The sequence below is a fragment of the Calonectris borealis genome, chromosome 1 (genome assembly GCF_964195595.1).
Source record: "Calonectris borealis chromosome 1, bCalBor7.hap1.2, whole genome shotgun sequence".
NCBI classification, from domain to species: domain Eukaryota; kingdom Metazoa; phylum Chordata; class Aves; order Procellariiformes; family Procellariidae; genus Calonectris; species Calonectris borealis.
The window spans coordinates 112272113-112291885 of NC_134312.1; the positions used below are offsets into that span (position 1 = coordinate 112272113).

Sequence of the window (19773 nt, forward strand, 5' to 3'; positions counted from 1 at the left end):
GTCCATTGCCTCTTGTCCTGTCACTGGGCACCACTGAGAAGATTCTGGCTGTGTTTGTACTCACCTCTGTCAGGTATTTATACACATGGCTAAGATACCCCAGAGCCTTCTCTACTCAAGGGCACATTGGTGGTTCATGGTCAACTTCTTGTTCACCAGGACCCCCTGGGTTTTCTCTGCAGAGCTGCTTTCCAGCCAGTTGGTCCCCAGCTTGCACTGATGCATAGAGTTATTCCTGCCCAGGTGGAGGAGGATCATGGAAACGTTGAATCTTTCCTTCATTCCTGAAGTGCCAGAGAGCAGCAAGGGTTAGTTAGTCCCTAAGGGACAGCGAGCCAGGAGCAAAGCACATGAACACAGCTACCAGGGCAGAGACCTCATCAATCAGGACCCATGCAACACTACCCCAGCGACAGAAGAGGCAGCCCTGGGGGTGTCAGCCATGCTGAGCCAGGAGTCCAGGTCATCAGACATACAGAAATGGTTGTTGTGCAACTTGAAGCCAGAAAAGCTGATTGCTCTTATAGATGGTAATGTTAAACCTGTAGTTAATCCTAAGTAAACAAACATGAATGTGTTTTTTAAAAAAAAAAAAAAAAGTGTTTTAAAAGATACGTTTTGATATGACATTCTTTGTGCAGGATGAGTAATGTAATTTGTATTTTTAACAGTACAGCCTCAGATTATACAACTTAAAAATGAAACCACATTTGAGAATGGGAAAGCCACCCTCATCTGTGAAGCAGAAGGAGAACCTACCCCAGAGATTACTTGGAAAAGGGCCATTGATGGAATAACTTTCTCTGAAGGTGACAAGGTAAATCAGTCTTTAATGTTTAAAATATCTAAATATGTATTGTCTGGCTAATCTTCTTTTCGTAAGCAGAAAATTAATTTAGAGATAGATTAATTCTAGATTCCTCTGGAACTGGAAGGAATTGCTACTTTCCAAGAGCGACATGGAGATTCTAAATTTTAAGTTAAAAGAATAAACAAAGAAAAAAGCAATTAAAGTGCTGAAAGGTAATTCATCTCATCAGGCCTAAATTTTCATACATAATCCCTACCTACTAAGGGTTTCAATTTCGCCTTGATCATAATGGCTGCCCATAGCCCTTCTTGACTATATTTGGATTCTGTCCAGTATTTCTCAAAATGCAGTAGAACTTATGGAAATCTGAAATAAAAAATTCTGAATACTTTGGAGTTCTTTATTTCCCACTTCTGATGTTTTTTTTCCCTATTTTTCTCCTTTCTTACATTTTTCCTGACACAGAGCAAGTAGTCTATAGCTACAAATTGAGCCCATTTTCCCATTTTGTTTTCCCATTTTCATGTTTTATATTAAAGTAAGTCGAGTAGAGGAAGATTACAGTATGACAATGAAGAAAGGCAGTTACTGTGGGAACTAGAGCTGTAATTAGATGGAATGTTGAAAGCAAAAGGGAACAGTGTAATGTTATTCCTAACCATGTAGATAACAAACTGTTTCTACAGAGCTCTTTTTCTTTTATTTGTTTAAAATAATTTTCTTTTAGTATTTGAAAAAGTTATTTTCTTAATTTCCTTACATAAACTACAGAATTTCTCTGCACTGGTTGAAGTATGAGATACCATCTTTCTGTCTGGCTAATTCAGATTTTTCACTCCAGATAATCAAATAGTGAAATAGACAGTCTTCTTGCAGATGTTTCCATATTCATAGCTCTTGCTTAAAAAAACAATTGACAAACCTATACAGCAATCATGCAAATGAGGGAATTAGATACATAGTAAGTCACTCAATTTATAGGGAATTACTATATATTAAGGAATTATGTACTTCCATTATTTGTGTTCTGAAGGAGAATGTCTGGTCTGGTCTAATCTTTGACTTGACGTTTCCTGGAATTGAGGCAGTTTATGTGAGGCTCTGTCTACCATTGTCCTGCTTTGTGATTTCCAACATAACAGTATTTATATATATTTTTTCTAATAGTTTTGCGTTAGAACAAAACAGTTTGTCTCCTCCTTAAATATTTCAAGTCAAAGGTCATCTTTCTGACCCACGAAGACTACACTTGGTTCAAAGGTTACAAATGTAGCCTTTCACTTAAGTTTGGAATCTTTCTAACATAACTTTGTTATATCAGAAATTGAAAATGAAAGCAAATCGCAGAAACAAGCTAAAAAATACTGGTGCAGTTGAAACCTGAACTTTATTCAGGCTTATATAGGACAGTATTACATTCTTACTTCAAACTGCAGATGGTTAAACTGTCTAGACGTGTTTCTGTAGCATTTTTTGAACTGTGGTTCAATTGAATAATACTGACAACTAAAACCTATATTCAGTTTCTACTAGTGTGCTGATATACTCTATGTGGAAGATAAAAAGAATGAGAATAATTGCAGTTATATGGTTTCCTTTTGTTCTTGCCAGTGGAAGAACTGTATGTGTATTGCTCATGGGAGAGTTTTTGCTGAATGTTGAATAAATGTTCTGAAATACTGTATATGTTCTTGAGCTATAAAATATGCTGCTGCATTTGCCATGTGGTCCTCCAGCTCTAAGGTCCCAAAGCCTTGGCTTGTGCTTTCCTACCAAATTAGGTGAATAGGGAACAAAACTGGCAGTGATTAAATAATTGAATAATTGTTGAATAATACAGCAGTTTTGCACACAGAAAGAGAAAAGGTGAATTGAAGAAAAGGGGGAGGGTTGTAACATAGTCTTAAATTAAAATTATTACTTATATGTGATAACTTTTGAAGCAATGTTAATCACCAGACATACTTGCATAAATATAAAAATTATCATCTACATTCAGAGAATTCATCTTTTGAAATTTTTACCAGTTTTAAAACACTTTTTCTGTATAGATTGCACTTTATCCAACCTTTTGGTGAATTAAGAATATCTTTACGGGATGATTTTTTTCCATAGAAGATGGAAGAACTGCTCTAACTGTAATACTAACATGACAATGATTAAAAAACACAGAAAGCGTTGTTCTTATTTTTTAATTATACTTTTATTGCTTTTAGTATGCAGCTCCTCAATCATGTTATTCTTGTTTTGCTAAAATGCAAGCATGCCTTGTATGGATAAGGAAGAAGGCTGAATGTGAGATCATTCTTAGCCTGCATGGATTCAACATGTTTTCTTTCAAATGATAGATAAATCTTTTAACCAGGACATAGGCTTTTCTGAGTTTTGAAATGATTATGTCCAAAAGAATGGAAAATATGCACAAAGTCATAGATCAAAGAAATAACCCTACTAGGCTTAAGGAGGATAATGAATAAGAAGTCTATAATTATCTCTCAGGAAAATATAGCTTTGATAAAGGATTTTCAATACATCAGAAGTGTGTATTTGAAAGTTGAAGCCAATTGAGTTCAAACCAGAAGCAAAGAAGCCTTTTCCTCTTTCCTTTTATCAGCCTTTGGAACAATCTACCACACAGTGTGTGGTCCCTCTTTCATTGAGAATTTGAAATAAAAGGGTCTTTCCGTTTCCTCTGACCTCTCTTGAAAGTTTAAATGGGAAGTTTTCCAGGAGGTCACATTAGATGACCTCTGTAATTGTTTTATGGCTTTATAACTCATACATACATGAGAGTGGGTAAGCGTGAATAAATGATTGATTATGACAGAAGGTGTTTGGCTCACCCTTAAAGATTGAAAAGGGAAAGGGAGGTTTACTCCAAGACAGAGCTTCATCTGCTGTTGCAGTGTCAAGCCAAAACTCTCTGCTTCATGCATGTACTCTGCCTCTGTGCTTCTAGTCCCCGATTCCCCAGCATTGCACGTCCTTTTGCTAACGTGCCAACCTGGCCATACCCCTTTCAGCTGTGATTCAGAATGGCGTGTTCCTACAGACCTCTGTGCATCCAGCAGGCCTGGCCCTTTTCCCAGTAAAAAGAGGAGACAGGAGAAGCATTGCTTTTTGTAGAACAGAAGGAAGGATAGTGATTGGATTTGATTTGCTGTAATCACTTATAAAATGGATTTTGGACACGCACACACATATCTACACATATCCCTGAAGGAGAGCATATCCTGATTCTCTGATACAAGTATGTCACTGATTTCTGTGCATACTGCAGAAATGAGGGCAGAGTTTCATGCTCTACTTTCCTAGTATCTGATTCTAGCAGAAATATGAAAGCTGACCAATGTTGTTTGTAATTACCATTTCAAGCTCTGTTTTGGAATGCAAATGACTATAACAGATGGGGCTTGATATGAGATAGTAGCTGCACTGTATGCAGCATGTGCCCAAAGAGACAATCTTTACCCTGAGGAATTTATGATCTAAACATGTAGAAGAATGAAAGAAGTCAGTGCAAAGAGGTTACAGTCCAGTATCTGATACTCAGTTTTGATAATGCCTCATGTGTGGGGTAACTGGTTAATAAAAAAAACAAACAAAAAAAAGAATGAGAATTTGCATCTTGGGTGTTGGATTTAAGATATATGAAATGATACTGTACTTTATATGTATTTGATACAGATTCACCAAATATCTTTCAAATACCTTACACTATTCTTCTTGTATCCACAAGTAAAAAAATCTCTGATTTTTAACTTTATAGTGAAGACTACAGAGAGAGCTTGAGTTCTGCTTCCTTCCATCTACCTACGATTGCAATAATAATCTGGGTGTCCCCCTAAAATTTTCTATGACGTTATTTATAAATATTGCAGAGCTCAGACCAACAATTCCATTATTTTCCAAGTTTGGATTCACTTATATTGGCATGCAAATCATAACTATTTGGAGCTTGTAGAGTTTTTCGTAGTTTTCATGATCAGGCAATAGGCAAAGGTAAAGGATTTGGGATTTGTTTTGTCTTTTTCTTTGAAAGGTCAACTCTGCTTTTACCCCAAGCCTGTTAACTCCACTTCAGCTATTACAAATGTTAATAAAAAGAATCTGAAATCTTTTTTATTCCCTGTATATGTTATTGTCACTGCACAAAAAGAAGCAGTGTTACAGTGTCAGCAAATTGTGTTGCCTTTCTTTTGAGATAGTAATGAGAGCTCTGTCACATTCTTGGTCATCAAGGATCAGCTCTTTATTTGAAATCACCCAAAAAGACGAAACATAGATGTATTTAGAGTATTTTAATTGATTCCAGGAGATTTCTTTCTTTTTCTGAGCTGTACAAATCCCAGTCTTTGTAAATTAATCTCAGGAACTTTCCTCCTTTGAATAGTTGCAAAAATGTAAGGGGCAAGTCTCCTTGCCTTATTGCAGAAAATTTTTATAACCTGTTTCACCTACATGTTGTGTGAACAGCTTCTACTTACAATATCATAAAATATTTTTGCTGTTGTAATATTAGCACAGGCCTGCAGGCCCGAACAGTTTATGTAGCCAGCTGCAATTGTGTTTGATTATGCAATTAAGACACTCTGCAAACAATTCAATCAGGCATCAAAGATTTTTTTATTTTGTTTTTTACCCTAAACTGAATCATGGTGGGCTTCACACATTAAGACTATGAAGTAGAAGAGTAAGAATATTGTGACTGGAAGGAGAAAGTAAATATACGGACTTGAGAGTGAGTAGAAAGCAGGAGGGTGGCCTTAAATGTTAGGTAATTAGTGCTGTTGAGAATATACAGATTTATACCCTGTGACATATGTAAAACATGGAGCACATATGAGCACTGAATAGTATACTCTTACCAGTCATCTGATCCATAGAAATCTGCATATGTTTTGGGTCTCTTTCATCTTCTCTATGGCATGTTCAGCTACACTAATATGGACTTGGGACAAACTCTTCAGATAACTAGAAGGAGCTAAAAGTAGAGTGTACAGTTTTGGGAGGTGACAGTATTTTAGTAGGAAGATTGATTTTGGAGGGGTAAAATTGTATGCAATTAGAAATAAAGAGCAGCTTTCCTGGGTGAGCTGAGGAAGCATTACAGTAGGAAAGCTGCAAACCAATGTGGATATTGCAAAGTCCTTAAGTAGCCCAATCACTCATCTGAGTTCCATACACTCCTTTAGGTAACAATATCTGCAGTGATGCATAAATGAAGCCAAAACTGAAGCCAGAAAGTATTTTGATGTACCGTAGCCTCTTCTTTCCCAATGCAGGCTTGGTTGGTGGTTATATTGACAACTCAATACTAAATCTCAGCCACATGGCCAGAGGGCCCTTCAGATTTCTTCCTCTTTTAGGAGAGAAATTAAATTCTCTGTTAACCAGAGTAGACCCAAATGGCTTTACATATACACATCCATATATGTATTCATATTGTGTGGATGACTGTATTAGTATTACACTAGCTCAGAATTCTCTCATTTCTGCAAATTTTTCCTTTCAGTAAAACTTCAAGGTCACTTTCCACTGGGACGGAATTAAGTAAGCAGAGATGTTGTTGATTCGTTAAAGATGACAAAAAGCCAAGAAAATGTAAAATTGAATACTCCTTCTGTATTAAAAGCTTAAACAACCTAGGGAAAGAAGGATGTTTGTTTAGGAACATCACTAATTTAATCAACTGTTTAACATGATACCTAAACTTAAATTAAGTACAAAGTTTTTATCCATTCTGTAAATGGATAATCCTATTTCTACCTGATTTATATTTCAAACTTAAAAATTGTCTCCTATTTAATCCATTTTCTTATGTGTTACCTATGCACCAAATAGATTTTTTTGGGTACTTTCCGTGGGTTGTGGTGCTGCATTTACTGGCTGAGATAAGGCCATACAAGCTTGGAAATGGTATTTCTTTCCTTTCCAATATTAGCTTTTTTCATTTAGTTGTCAGTGATGATATTCTGTCTGTTACACTAATGAAGACTGAAATTATCAGGGAACTTTTTATGGACCAACATTTCCTACGATACCAGTGCAGCTTGGACTTGAATATTCATTCCTTTCTTCCACTACATAAAAGATCATTTCATGAGCTTCTGCCTAAGTATCAGTTGTATTATCTGCTAACAGTTTAATAACTTTCAAATAGCTGTTACTTGTCTGATGAAATAGAGATCCTGCATCTGATGATACATTAAGCGATACAGCCACACTTTATAGACTGGGGTCATTTGCTAGCATTCACTGATGTACTATAGAACATTTTCCAGAGACTTCGGAAATGTTATATTTTCTAGGTACTGTGGAAACTCATAGGAAATGAGCACAATCAATGGCATAATCAGCAGCGGAATGCTGGCAAAATGTATTTTACACTATTAAAACCTGTCAGTAGTTTTCCTGACCTGAAAGGCAGTTTGAGTACCAGTGTATATTAGGAGAAAATAAGTATTTAGACTTTTGGCAAAAACAGGATGAAAGCAGGTGGCCTGGATTCTTTTTTCAGTCTATTGTTTGTTTTGTTTAACAAATTATCTAAACTCTGTGTAATAATCAGTTCTTAATAATTTATTAATGTCCTTAGTATGCTGTTAAAAAGCACATTTTCCTGTCACATTTTCACTGTACCATCTCCCTGTGTTCACCTACTCATATACTATCTTCCTATTAATAGCAGTTCTCAGATTTCAAACATAGTCAAGTTATGGCAGTTCAACATGGCAATGCTGATGGACCAGTGTACGTCCATCATTCATGATAGGAGTCTGTGCAACTTAACCTAAAGCATAATTCCAGAGTCTTATTTCTTTGCATTGGGAAAAGTGAAGACTGTTTTCACCATCCCTTACTTACAGCTTCTGAAATTCAGCAAACTATTTCTTAGGACTGCATAACTAAAATCTTTACAAATTCTGTATGAAAATGTACGGATTTATATAAACAGCTTACTTAGTCCTTTTGTCTTTATTACCTTTATCATCATATTTGTTAAAATGAAATTGTGTGGTCATAAAGCATTACACATGCATCATTCATCTTGTAGCAAATGCCAAAATATTAAGTAATACGGGGTTTTTTTGTTGATGAGATATCCTCAGCAAATGTATTTTTTGACAATTTTACTGGTAATTTTGTTTCTTGGATAACATGTTGGGAGGTACTAGCTGTACAAAAAAGAAGGAAAACTCTTATCCCTACCAGCAGGCCACCAAGAGGCCATTTGCTGCCCACAGTCTCCTCTGCTCCAATGCATGTTCTTCCCACAGGCTGCAGTTTTTCAAGAACTGCTCTAGCATGCATCTCTTCCACAGGGTACAGTCCTTCACGAACAGACTGCTCCAGCATGGGTCCCCCAGGGACCACAGGTCCTGTCAGGAGCCTGCTTCGGAGTGGGATTTCCACGGGCTGCAGCTTTCTTCAGGGCATGTCCACCTGCAGGGTGGAGTCTTCTGTGGGCTGCAGTGTGGATACCCACTCCACCATGGACCTCCATGGGCTGCAGGGGGACAACTTGCTTCGCAATGGTCTTCTCCACGGCCTGCCGGGGAATCTCTGCTCAGACACCTGGAGCACCTCCTTTTCCTCCTCCCACCTTGGTGTCTGTAGGGCTGTTTCTCACACTTTTTTCCTCACCCCTCTTTTTCCTCTCCTTCCTCACCCAGAAGCTGATTACTTTCCTCCAGGCCTCCCTCTCCCCTCCGAGTTTGCCTTCATACCTGAGAATCCTAGAGCTGGGACTAATTTTTTAGCTGTGATTAATTTATCCACATGGTTTCTTCAGTTGTTACAGATCTGTTTCTTCACCAATGTACTATGCATAGCATCTGATAATTTAATTTAATAATATATACTCCTTGAGTTTTGTAACTTGTGCAGTTGAGTAGGAAATGTTGTAAACTGAACGAAAATAAGCTACAGATTGGTTCTAGGGTTTTGTTTCTCAGTTATACTTTCCCTAGCAGAATGACATATGGTTTTTTGTGCTGCCATGTTGCAATCTCTCCTTTCCAACTTGTTTCAAACTCTAGTAGCAGCACATTTTTCTTTAATAGTTTCCACCCAATTTGACTGATATGTTCAGCATAATCTTTTATTTATATCCGTACATATAAATAAATTTAGAAATATAAATAAAGAAACTCTACTGGATATTACCAATTAAATAAAATAACTTGAAAAGAAATATTTCTATGGCCTTTCAGATATGTCCAGGTTAGCTCATTTTCTCCATTTTGCCTGCTACTGCAGTAATTTCCTGTTGTTTCTTCAGCTGCAAAAAGCCATACAGAATTATCTGGGTTTGTGAGCAAAGACTTTTTGATCTGTGAGATCTGGATCTGTGTCCTCCTGCAGACAATTCCCCTGCTTCTCATGACTCAAGTTATGCATTTCTGGCTTTCTGTGCCTTTCCTTCCCCTAAGGAAGCCTTGTTGCTTATATATCTCCCTGCAAGGTTCCACCTCATCCCAGTTTCCAGACTTCCTATCTGATTCCTAGCCATAGTCATTTTAATAAAATATACATCACCTTTACAGACAACTGGAAAGGATTCCAAGCTGCATACAACTACTGAACAAACCAGTAAGAGAAACTCAAATCATGATCCTTTTTTTTTTCCCCCAAAGAAAGCACATGTTGTGCTGCTCAGTATAGGCTATTCTGTGGTATATAACTGCATACCTTCACCACATCAGTTATTCCTGCAACTAAAGCTAAACTGTCATGGTTTGAACCTGAATTCTATGAAAATGAAATGAATGTATATACAAATGCATTAAGCTCAGTTTGAGATTCTTGGAGTAGTTGTCATTTTGAAGGTTATTTTGTATTCTTACAGAAGAGTTTTGTGAGCAAGAGGGGCATACAACCCATATTTATCCAAGAATTTGTTATCAGTCCAAGTAATGTTTTATCAGTTTGAACAAAATAAACCAAACAATTATTCTTAGTCCAGTTACAATGATACAAATACTTTAATCCAAGTTATCTGAGTAATACAGAGAGGAAAAAAAATAACATTACAGTTAAAACTGTTATACAAAAGCTTCCTAGTTTTCTTTTCATTGTTATAGTCACCCATCCAGTATTCCCCTGAGACCTGAGGTTAACAGTGCTTATTTTTCTTAAAAACAAAAAAGAAAAAATTTTAAAAAAGGGAGAGAAGGGTTGACAATTCATCAGCATCCTAAACTCTTCTCCAGGGGAAAATACCAATGACTTAACCTCCCACCCCAACCCCTTAAAAAGAAACCTAACCAAAACCATGCTTCCTTCTCTTCCTTGGGTCAAGTTGAAGTTATTTTTGTCCATTTTGTACTGCAGTCAGCTTACATGCTTTGTCTTCTACAAGTTGTTTTGGTTTCTTTTTTTTTTTTTTTTTTTTACTGTTTTCACCTGTTATTGAAGTTACAGAACTGCCTCCTCCAGTCCCAATTAAGATAAAGAGCTAATGTCTGCTAGTTAGACCTTTGCCATACATGGTACTTAGCACAGAGCTAAGCAGAAACAAGTTTGGGTAGTTACCTGATGACTAGGGACTTGCAATTGTAAAGCAAGCTGAAATCACCTCAGACCAAGGCAACGCCTGGCAAGTCCCGAGACCCTGCACTGCTGGAACAGTGCAGAGCCTTTACTAGTAATAGAAGGATCATACTTACTGGGCTACAGTATATGAAGCTTTCAAGAATAGATTTTTCCTGAGACCGTACATGCTGTTAACAACCTGCATAGAACCCACTACTATTTCCAATCTGAATTCTTTAAAAGTAACTGCTATGTCTGCAGATGAACAGAAAATCAAAACAACGATATTTTTTTCTTCAAGATTAGTTTTTTGTGACTTCCTGGTGTTACACTATAGATCTACAAAGAATAGGTTCTTCAATAATTTCTTCCTTGTGGAAAAACAAATTCCTAACAAATTCAGGAATTTGCAGCATGCTGACATATATATTTAATGAGCTGCAGTTCTAAAAGAATCACAAGGTCTCCTATAAAAATCACTGAAGTCCAAGACACTGCTGTAGCATTATTCTGATTCACTGGACATTAAGGCATATGCACGTAGCAATACTCTGGAATTTTCTGCTGTCTCCAACAGGTGCATGGATAGAATACATTTACCTGAAGAGATGGGAAATATTGTGAATATACCATCCATAATCCAGAAGGGAGCTTCCATCAGCTTCTACACGATGATGGCTGTTGTGACTAACAGCCCTTTCTCATCATCAAAGGTAGATTTTCAGACTAGGAATTGCTGGTCACTTACATTTAATAGAATTCTGGAATTTCATCATCATTTAGTATCAGCATGTCAGGTTGCAGAAGTTCTTATCTTTCATGCTGCTTCAAGGAACAGTTTCATGAGCAATTATAATCTGCTTAAATCTCACATATAAGAAATGTCAGCCTGAAGTATGTGATATGAAGTTTTCCTCTCATGTGATATCAACACAACCCAAAATCAGAAAGCTTCCTAAAAAAAATTGTTATTCCTGAAATTCCAAAGATGATTCTGTTAATCAGTATTTGTTTAATCCTTGAAATTTCAGTGATGCCTACTTGGAACGTGACCAAGACAACATGATGAGTTGGCAATTTTTGACAATTTGATATGAAGGAGGAAGAGCTAGGCATAAAATTAAAACAAGTTCTTTCCCCCCACGCCTTTTCCTCCTCCCCATGTGAGGATCTTCTACTATGTACATCTGCAGCAGCTCCTTTGGAGGAACTTGAAAAAGTCCTGCAGTTTTTACTCAAGTTATATGTTCTCACCAGTGACTGTTCTTGAGTATGTTGCACCATGTTTTACAAAAGAAACAACACTCTCAATTCTAAGCCACTGTTTCTTCATCTTTTCTGTTGTTAACACATGCATGCACATCCAAAATGGCACTAAAGTACACAAGGCATCAGAAGACATATTTGGTAAATATGTGACAGGCAAAACTGACCTGCAGTGGTGTGACTATGGACAGTAATGGTACTTTGATCACAAATAAGCTTTAAATATTAGAAGAAAAACAAATAAAGGTATTTCAACTTGTCTAGATTTTAAATGTAGGGATTTTTTGCTTGCAGTCTTGCACTTGGACTTCAAGGGATGAAGGAGTAATTTGTCAGCCAAATGGTAAACTCTGTAGGAGGGAAGATAATCAATCATACCCTAAAAACTGCATACCTCCTCTGCATGTGGAACCCTTGAATACACTGTTATCATCATTCTGGTACTGCCTTGGGCGCTCTGGAACATGGTTTTGGAACTGTGCATCGACCAGTCAGGTCAGCAGCAGCCAGTCAGGACTTTGGGAATATTCGCGTGTGGAATGACAAATCATGTGAGAAGTTCAGGAAGCAAGAGCATGACAGAAAAAGTCAGATAGTAGAATAGCATATATAGTATGACAAGAATTTTATCAAAATAAAAAATATGTATTTACTTTTACATAATCTGTAGAATCTCAAGTGATGAGATACCTCCCATTTTATGATTATTATAGAATTCATTTGGGTTAAGCTACATATTCTGAGTAAGAATATTGCAAGTGCAGAAAGTTCTCACCCTTTGGTATTGTTTTTTTTTTTCTCCAAAGGCACTTTTTGATACTTCAGAGTTGTCATTATGGATAATTTTACTTGAAGACCTGTATAGTTTTCTTTGACAATGACAGAGAATATCAGTATTCAAAAGGTGGTTTTCTGTGAAATGTTAAATTCTTAATTTAGGGAATGTGGGGTTTACGTGGATAAACTCACAGAATCAGCTGTGCCTGAGCTGTACCTATCAAAGTCTCTGCTGAAGATTTGTCACTTGTGTTTTAGCTTTCTTCTAGCGATGGGGTTGTAGGGGTTGTAGGGGGGGAAAAAACACCACCAAAACCCACTTTTATTTATGAATTCTATGAAATTCTCTGATAAACATTAATAATGTAAAATATTTTTATTTCTTAAGATTTTATTATGTTTTCCAAAATGCTGTGAAAAGGTAACTTCCGAAGACCTTGTCTGTCTTTACCATTTTCAGGACACACAATGGTCTGTTTATTGAAATTATTCTTCCAATGTCTTAGAGTGTAAGCACCTATTAACATACTTGCTCACTGACATTTCTAAATAAATATGTGTATCTGTATGGAACTGTGTTGACCACATATGTTTTCAGACCTCACCAATTATTCTTGCTCCACAATGATATGGAGTAATTCAGTGAATGAGCAGAAATCATTAGTATTGAACCACAGAGACTGTTCTGGTTGTCTAGGTTTTTGTTTTGTCTATTTTTTATACTCTTTATTAATACTAAGAAATAAAAGCACATGTATTTATTCAATCTAGCACAAAACACCATAGTACGTATTTCATATCTCTTCTACCATAACATTTGAAAGGAAAAAAAAAAAAAGAATTCCAATTTAGTAGGAGTCCATTATTATTTCAGGCAGACTTGAGAGTTACTGATGTTATTAATTTATAGAGTTTATATCTATATTTTGATTTGCCACCAGTGGCAGCTCCAATGCTTTTTTTCCTGGTGGGGATTTCTGCTGAGGACTACTGGGCAGGTGCAATGTACTTTGTGTTCCCATGTGGGCTGCCTCTTCCTCTTCCTGTTTTGGTGTGTTGTGGTGCCAGACATGGTGCTAACGTGTGCTCTCCATACTTAGTGCAGGAAGAAAATAAGCCTCAGAAAGATTTTACCAAGGGTTATAAAGTTCTGGTGGTCACAGACCCCAAGGTTAGGGCTGCCTCTGACATTTTGTATTTGCTGTTCAGAGTTAGATAAGACAACTGATGTCATGTATCAGTATGAATGCAGACTTCTGCTTTGTTGGTATATTCTGGTTGTCATAATGCCCTTTACAAGAGTGGGAAAATATAACTAGCATGGTTTCAATTTTTGCATCCGGCTAACACTGTATATTAAATTTTTGTCCCAGCTTCTTCATTGCTCTTTGCCATAGTCAAATTCTGTGTCTCTGCTGTGTTCCTAATGTTCGTTCCTAGCTGTGCTTCAGCATGACTGCACTGTTAGTGTACTTTTTTTATCATAATATGTCCTTGGCTTATTTACCCAGATCTCTATAAACTGACTTATACCATAGAACAATATAATACAGCCACTGTCCTGGTTTCGGCTGGGATAGAGTTAATTTTCTTCCCAGTAGCTGGTATAGTGCTGTGTTTTGGATTTAGTATGAGAATAATGTTGATAACACACTAACGTTTTAGTTGTTACTAAGTAGTACTTACACTAAAACAAGGACTTTTCGGCTTCCCATGCTCTGCCAGGTGCACAAGAAGCTGGGAGGGAGCACAGCCAGGACAGCTAACCCAAACTGGCCAAAGGGTATTCCACACCATATGATGTCATACGCAGTATATAAACTGGGGGGAGTTGGCTGGGGAATAGTGATCGCTGCTTGGGTACTGGCTGGGCATTGGTTGACAGGTGGTGAGCAATTGCATTGTGCATCACTTGCTTTGTATATTCTATCATCACCATCATTATTATTATTATTATTATCATTATTATTATTATCATTATTATTCTTTTCCCTTCCTTTTCTGTTCAATTAAACTGTCTTTATCTCAATCCATGAATGTTACTTTTTTTTTTCTGATTCTCTCCCCCATCCCGCTGGGGGGCAAGGCGGGGGGGGGGGGGGGGGGAGTGAGCAAGCGGCTGTGTGGTGTTTGGCCGCCTGCCGGGTTAAACCGCAACAGCCACAGTAGTATTTTTGAAGTCCTTGTGAAAATTCATCATACTCTCTAATATTTTTCATTTGCACATGTTAATCTCCAGCATATTCTGGGAATCCTCTCTAGACATAGGCAACTGCTTCAAAGTATTTTCTTTTATTTATGTATTTATTTATTTATTTATATATTTATGGAATTTTCTTGGTCTGTATTTGCACTCTTGTTTTCTTCCGCGTATTTCTGTGTTCAGGAATGTCAGCCAAACGGTATATTTTCAATTAGGTATTGCACCATCTTTGCAGAAAAATTAGTGAAATTGTACACTAATCCATCTGCAGAATAGGACTAGGGAACAGGACTTCTTAAACTATTCATGAAGAAGCCACAGGACAAAAAGCATTCTGAGCAATGCAGCAGAAAACATCTTATTGTATATTTTACATTACTTTATAAACAATTTCAAAGAGACTATTATAATAATTTTCAGACAATTTTTTAAAAGTAGAAATTAACTTCAGTAAATATGTATTTTTATGATCATTTGGGCCAAATTTTCTTGCCTACATTTGTTATGTGGTTTATTAGGTTTTGTGGACTTTCCTTAAACTAGTAGGTCCCTCTCAAAATGCTTCTTACCATGTATTTGATGATAAGAATGGACGATATGATCATGCAAAAATCTCCTATCATTCAGAGTATTTATTAGGTTGTTTTTTGCCCTAACTATTAACCTAAGATGTATTACACCCTCCATATTTGAATAAAATATTTTTTTCTCATACATGAGAACATAGGAAAGTAATTTTGAGTACAGACCAAATGTGTACATATCAAAGTAATTTTTTCCAGCAGTATTAGAAAATAATCAGATAAAATAAAACCAAGATTGAGACGTACTGTAAAAGTTATTTAATTTTAAGGATCTTTGTGGTTATTTTCATTACCTTTTTTTTTTTAAAACATCAATTAACACTCATATCTGTACTTTGGAATGTATGGAATTAATTATAGTGAAATATGCAGTGAATTATAATATTTAGGATTAGTATTGAACTGACAAAATTTTCCTTTGTTATCAAATTCAAAATAGCACTGCAAATTTTATACTTCTGTAAAAATACCTTTAATGACTTAGTGAGGATTATAAATAATTTAACTCTTTTTACAGGAATCCTGTTGACCATACTGCCCAGAAGGTACGACTAGTACATGCTTGTTTTTCAGAGAGTGAAGGATTATCTTTTGGAATATATATTTTTAATTCAAATTTTTTTTCTTTTTTCCATATATGCTTCTCATAACCTATTACTGGAAAGAGAAAATTGAGCTAGCTGAATAATCTCTGATCTAACTCAGAAAATCATGGTGAAAGAACTTCCGTGAATGTGTCATTACAGCTATAGATCAATATAACTTCACAGAAAGACACTTTCCATTGTGCAAGGAGAAGGTACTAAGAAAAGATTTGGCTTCTCATATTAGGTTTGTGATATACAATAAGGAAGAGCAAAGAGAATATTTTTCTCAAAAGACCTGTTCTCTACTACTATTGTCTATTGTATAGAGCTACCTTAGTGCTTTAGGAGGGCAGCTCTTAATGAATTACTAATACAGTATTTAGTACTGTACCTCTGATTCATAGTCACAGGTTGTTTCAGCATATGTCTTCTCACAGTTTCAAATGTGACTTCTTAGGGAAATATTTGTAATCAAGGTAAAATCAGAAATAAAGTTGCTGAAGTGTATGTACATTTTAATTAGGAATAATGTAGATTTACCATTTTATCTCATACGTGATGTTTTAAAAAAGAAGCAAATAATCCATAGGTAAATAATACTGTTATTAACTATGTCATACAAAGTACTTTTAATATCTCTCTCTCTCTCTCAGAAATTAGAAAACTATTTAATGTTTTGTTTTAAAGAAATTGTATTTTAATTATCCTAAAAAATCCCTCCAAAACCCATGACATTGGGTACTGTAGCATGTTTACTAGTAACTTCAAAACTTTTCTCTTTCCTTTTTTAAAGGTATAATGAAAATAGAATTTTCAGCATTAGAAATTACATAAGAGATAACTAAGTGGTCTTAGTTACTAATTTTTACCAATGCAGAGGGTTTTAGGTTTGCTCTTGCATTAGAATTCCATAACTTTAATTTATGTACCTATGCTGTGAGGTTTTCAAAGGAAACAAAATGCAGTGTTCTTGGATTCTGATGTGGATCAGAATACTTTTCTTTCCATAGGAATTATGATATACAGAATACTTTATATGACTGCTTTATGCCAAATATTTTAAGATCTAAATTGTGTGCATTTTTCCTGTATTCAGTGAAGAAACAATTGTACAGAGTTAAAAGCTCAGTCACTTAAATATCAGCTGCGACTTGGTGAGTATTTAGTGTAAAAAGCAGTAAACTTGAGTGTATGTATTTATATAATGGGACTAAAGTATGTTTCAAGTTTAAATGTGATACAGTGAAATAGTTACTGGTTTTTCCTTCCTTTTCCACCTTCCTCAATAATGAAGGTAGGTAAATATCAGTATTTTTTATCAGCTTTTTTTTTTCCTCAAACAAAAAAAGTGAAACAAAGAAGTAAAGCAAGTTTCCCAAAGCTACAAAACAAATAAAGAGCAGAACCAGATTAAAAATAACTTCTTTTTCCTCAGGTATACCTCTCCATGAAGGCTGAAGTGTCAAGCAGTGGATTTTTTTAATTGTTTTATTTAGTTTTCCCTAATATTTTATACTCTTGAAATTCAAATAGTTTTTGGGGAGGGGGTGGGGAGGTGTTATGGATAAAGATTTTTATGAAGTTGCTAAATATAAAATTTATATTCTAGAAAATCAGAAACCAGCATTCATTTTTCTCCCTTGCCTTTTTCCATGCAATGATATGGAAATGAAATCCAGAAATTCCAGTTGCATTTATGGATCAGGTTTTTTAACAATTGTGAGCTTATGATAAGAAAATGTGAATAATGAAAATAAATCTATGACTGGATTTTTGTTTTGATCATTGTTTGGGGACGTTTCTATTCAGTTTCACAGTTACATTTTTAAGGACAAGAGAGATAATGCTAACTGTAATCTAAGATACTATGATTTTACAGGTATGCGTTTTCATTAACTGCAGCATCGTAACAAAATGAGTGAGATCATAAACAGGTTTTGAATATGCAGTTTACTATTTCAGTCATAAGTGGATACATTTTGTGGTTTACCTTGACAATGTTCCTTTAAGCATGTACTTATTCCCTTGATTATAGTGCCTAGAAACAGAACATCTTTTTCTTTTTTTTTTTTAATTTATTTGACAAATTTAGAAGTTGCTTAGCTGTCAGTAATAACTTCACCATAGGTGAAGAGATGCTTTCAGTCATACTTATCAATGGTATTTAATATATAAAACATACATAAATATACGTATATGTATAAAACCTTTCTTTTTCCTGAATCAATGTAAACAGAGCCCAGATGGCCGTATAGAAGTCAAAGGGCAGCATGGAAAATCGTCACTGCATATTAAAGATGTGAAGTTGTCAGATTCAGGGAGATATGACTGTGAAGCTGCAAGTAGAATTGGTGGGCACCAAAAGAGCATGTACCTTGATATTGAATGTAAGTGCTAATATTTTGTTTTCTCTTTTAAATTTGTTTGAAAAGAAAAAAAAAAGTACATTCTTAATGGAAGGTCATTTTTTCCTGGTAATTTATGTTTAAACTTGCATGATTTAAGAAAGCATGTCCTTCTGTAGTTAGTGATACTGAATTCTGTGGAGGAATCCTGTCTTTTCTGAAGTTGACAAGACCCTTGTCAGGGACAAGATTTGATCTGAGATCATATGCCAGTGGTATTACCCACTTACTTAAAGCTAAGCGTAATAACTTCAAATCTTCGGGCTCATGGAGACTGCTGTGGGTGAAAAGTATTCTGTGGGATAACGTAAGGATTGATTTGAGTAACAGCTCAGTCTTGAGCTTAACCTTCTAAGATTCAGCAGAGTCTTCTGGTTTTTTCCTAGTTCTCTGTTTTACTAATCCCCAACAAGTCTCTAGCCCTTTTTATAACCCTTCCTGGAGTGTCACAAGTTTGTGACAATCTCTTTTAGACAGGCTGCTTTATGGACAGTCTGCTTTATTCAAAGGTCTTGAAATTTGTCCAGGAGAAAAGGAGATTATTTTTGCTTAGAGAAGAGTCTGATGCTATAGAAGCCAATCAGAGGATATAAATTTGAAATATATAAAAATTCATTGGAAAATTGTCTCTTCAAACTGTTCTTCAAATTCAGGAAGCAAAGGTCTTAAAGAAATGAAAACAAACAAAAAGTCCTTCTTTTATATTTCATTGTTGTTCTATTTTGCTAGAGAATTTCTAGATACATTTGTTCTACATTGCAATACAGCTTGAGTGAGCCTGTTTGAGATTGAGGCTCTTAACAGAAAAGGTCTTTCCAGTGGGAAGATAGAAGTTGGAATAGGATCTGTGGCACAGAAAGATAAGTAACAGTTGCAGACTGTCAGCTGAGTGATTTCCTGAGGAGTTCTGAAAGTCATTTCACTATACAATTGCGTTTTCCATCTTTTTGCCAGGCAAGCAATGCATTACGACGTAGGAAATAAATCTGAAAGGAAAATGAGAAATGGTCAAAGTTGTAACTGGACGTTAGGAATGGAGAGATTTGCCAACCCAGAAGACCTAAGAAATAAATACAGTATTTATTAATAGCTTTAACATGGCTACTCTTCAATAAATAGACATATGAAGGCATTGAAAACTTTGCAAAATATTATTATTCTTTTGGGAACATATTAATTTACTATATTTGTTTCTTTAATGAGTGCACTGGTAATTATTTATTTTATATGTATATAAAGGAAAAAAAAAACCTAGATAAAAATGCAAGTTCAGTGAAGTTCCTGTAAAATTTCTGTAAAATTCTGTCCTACTCTACACATAATGATATGAAATATATTGTTTGATTAAAGTTATGTAGCCATTATGCTTTAAATACTAATACTTTTTGTATTCAGAAGAGAGACATAGGATACACCACATTTTATGAAATATGGGCCATTGAAATTTAAAAATTTATTAGCCGCGCAGAATTCATACTAAAGGGCATAACAAAATCTCTGGACTGATACAATACCTCATTATTATAGTCTAAGACACCTTTCAGGGTGAAAGTTTTAGAATAGATGCTAAGCATTTAAAAGCAACATATTCTCATTATGATAT

General features: G+C 35.5%; 1 protein-coding gene across 1 annotated transcript in view; it reads left to right on the top strand.

The window, feature by feature from the left end:
- The window catches only part of NCAM2 (neural cell adhesion molecule 2), a 352058-nt gene that overhangs the window by 233490 nt on the left and 98795 nt on the right, over nt 1-19773 (top strand). The window contains exons 8-9 of the mRNA XM_075170635.1: nt 672-817; nt 18002-18152. Of these exons, the coding sequence (XP_075026736.1) occupies nt 672-817; nt 18002-18152 (297 nt within the window). The remainder of the gene's footprint in view (nt 1-671; nt 818-18001; nt 18153-19773) is intronic.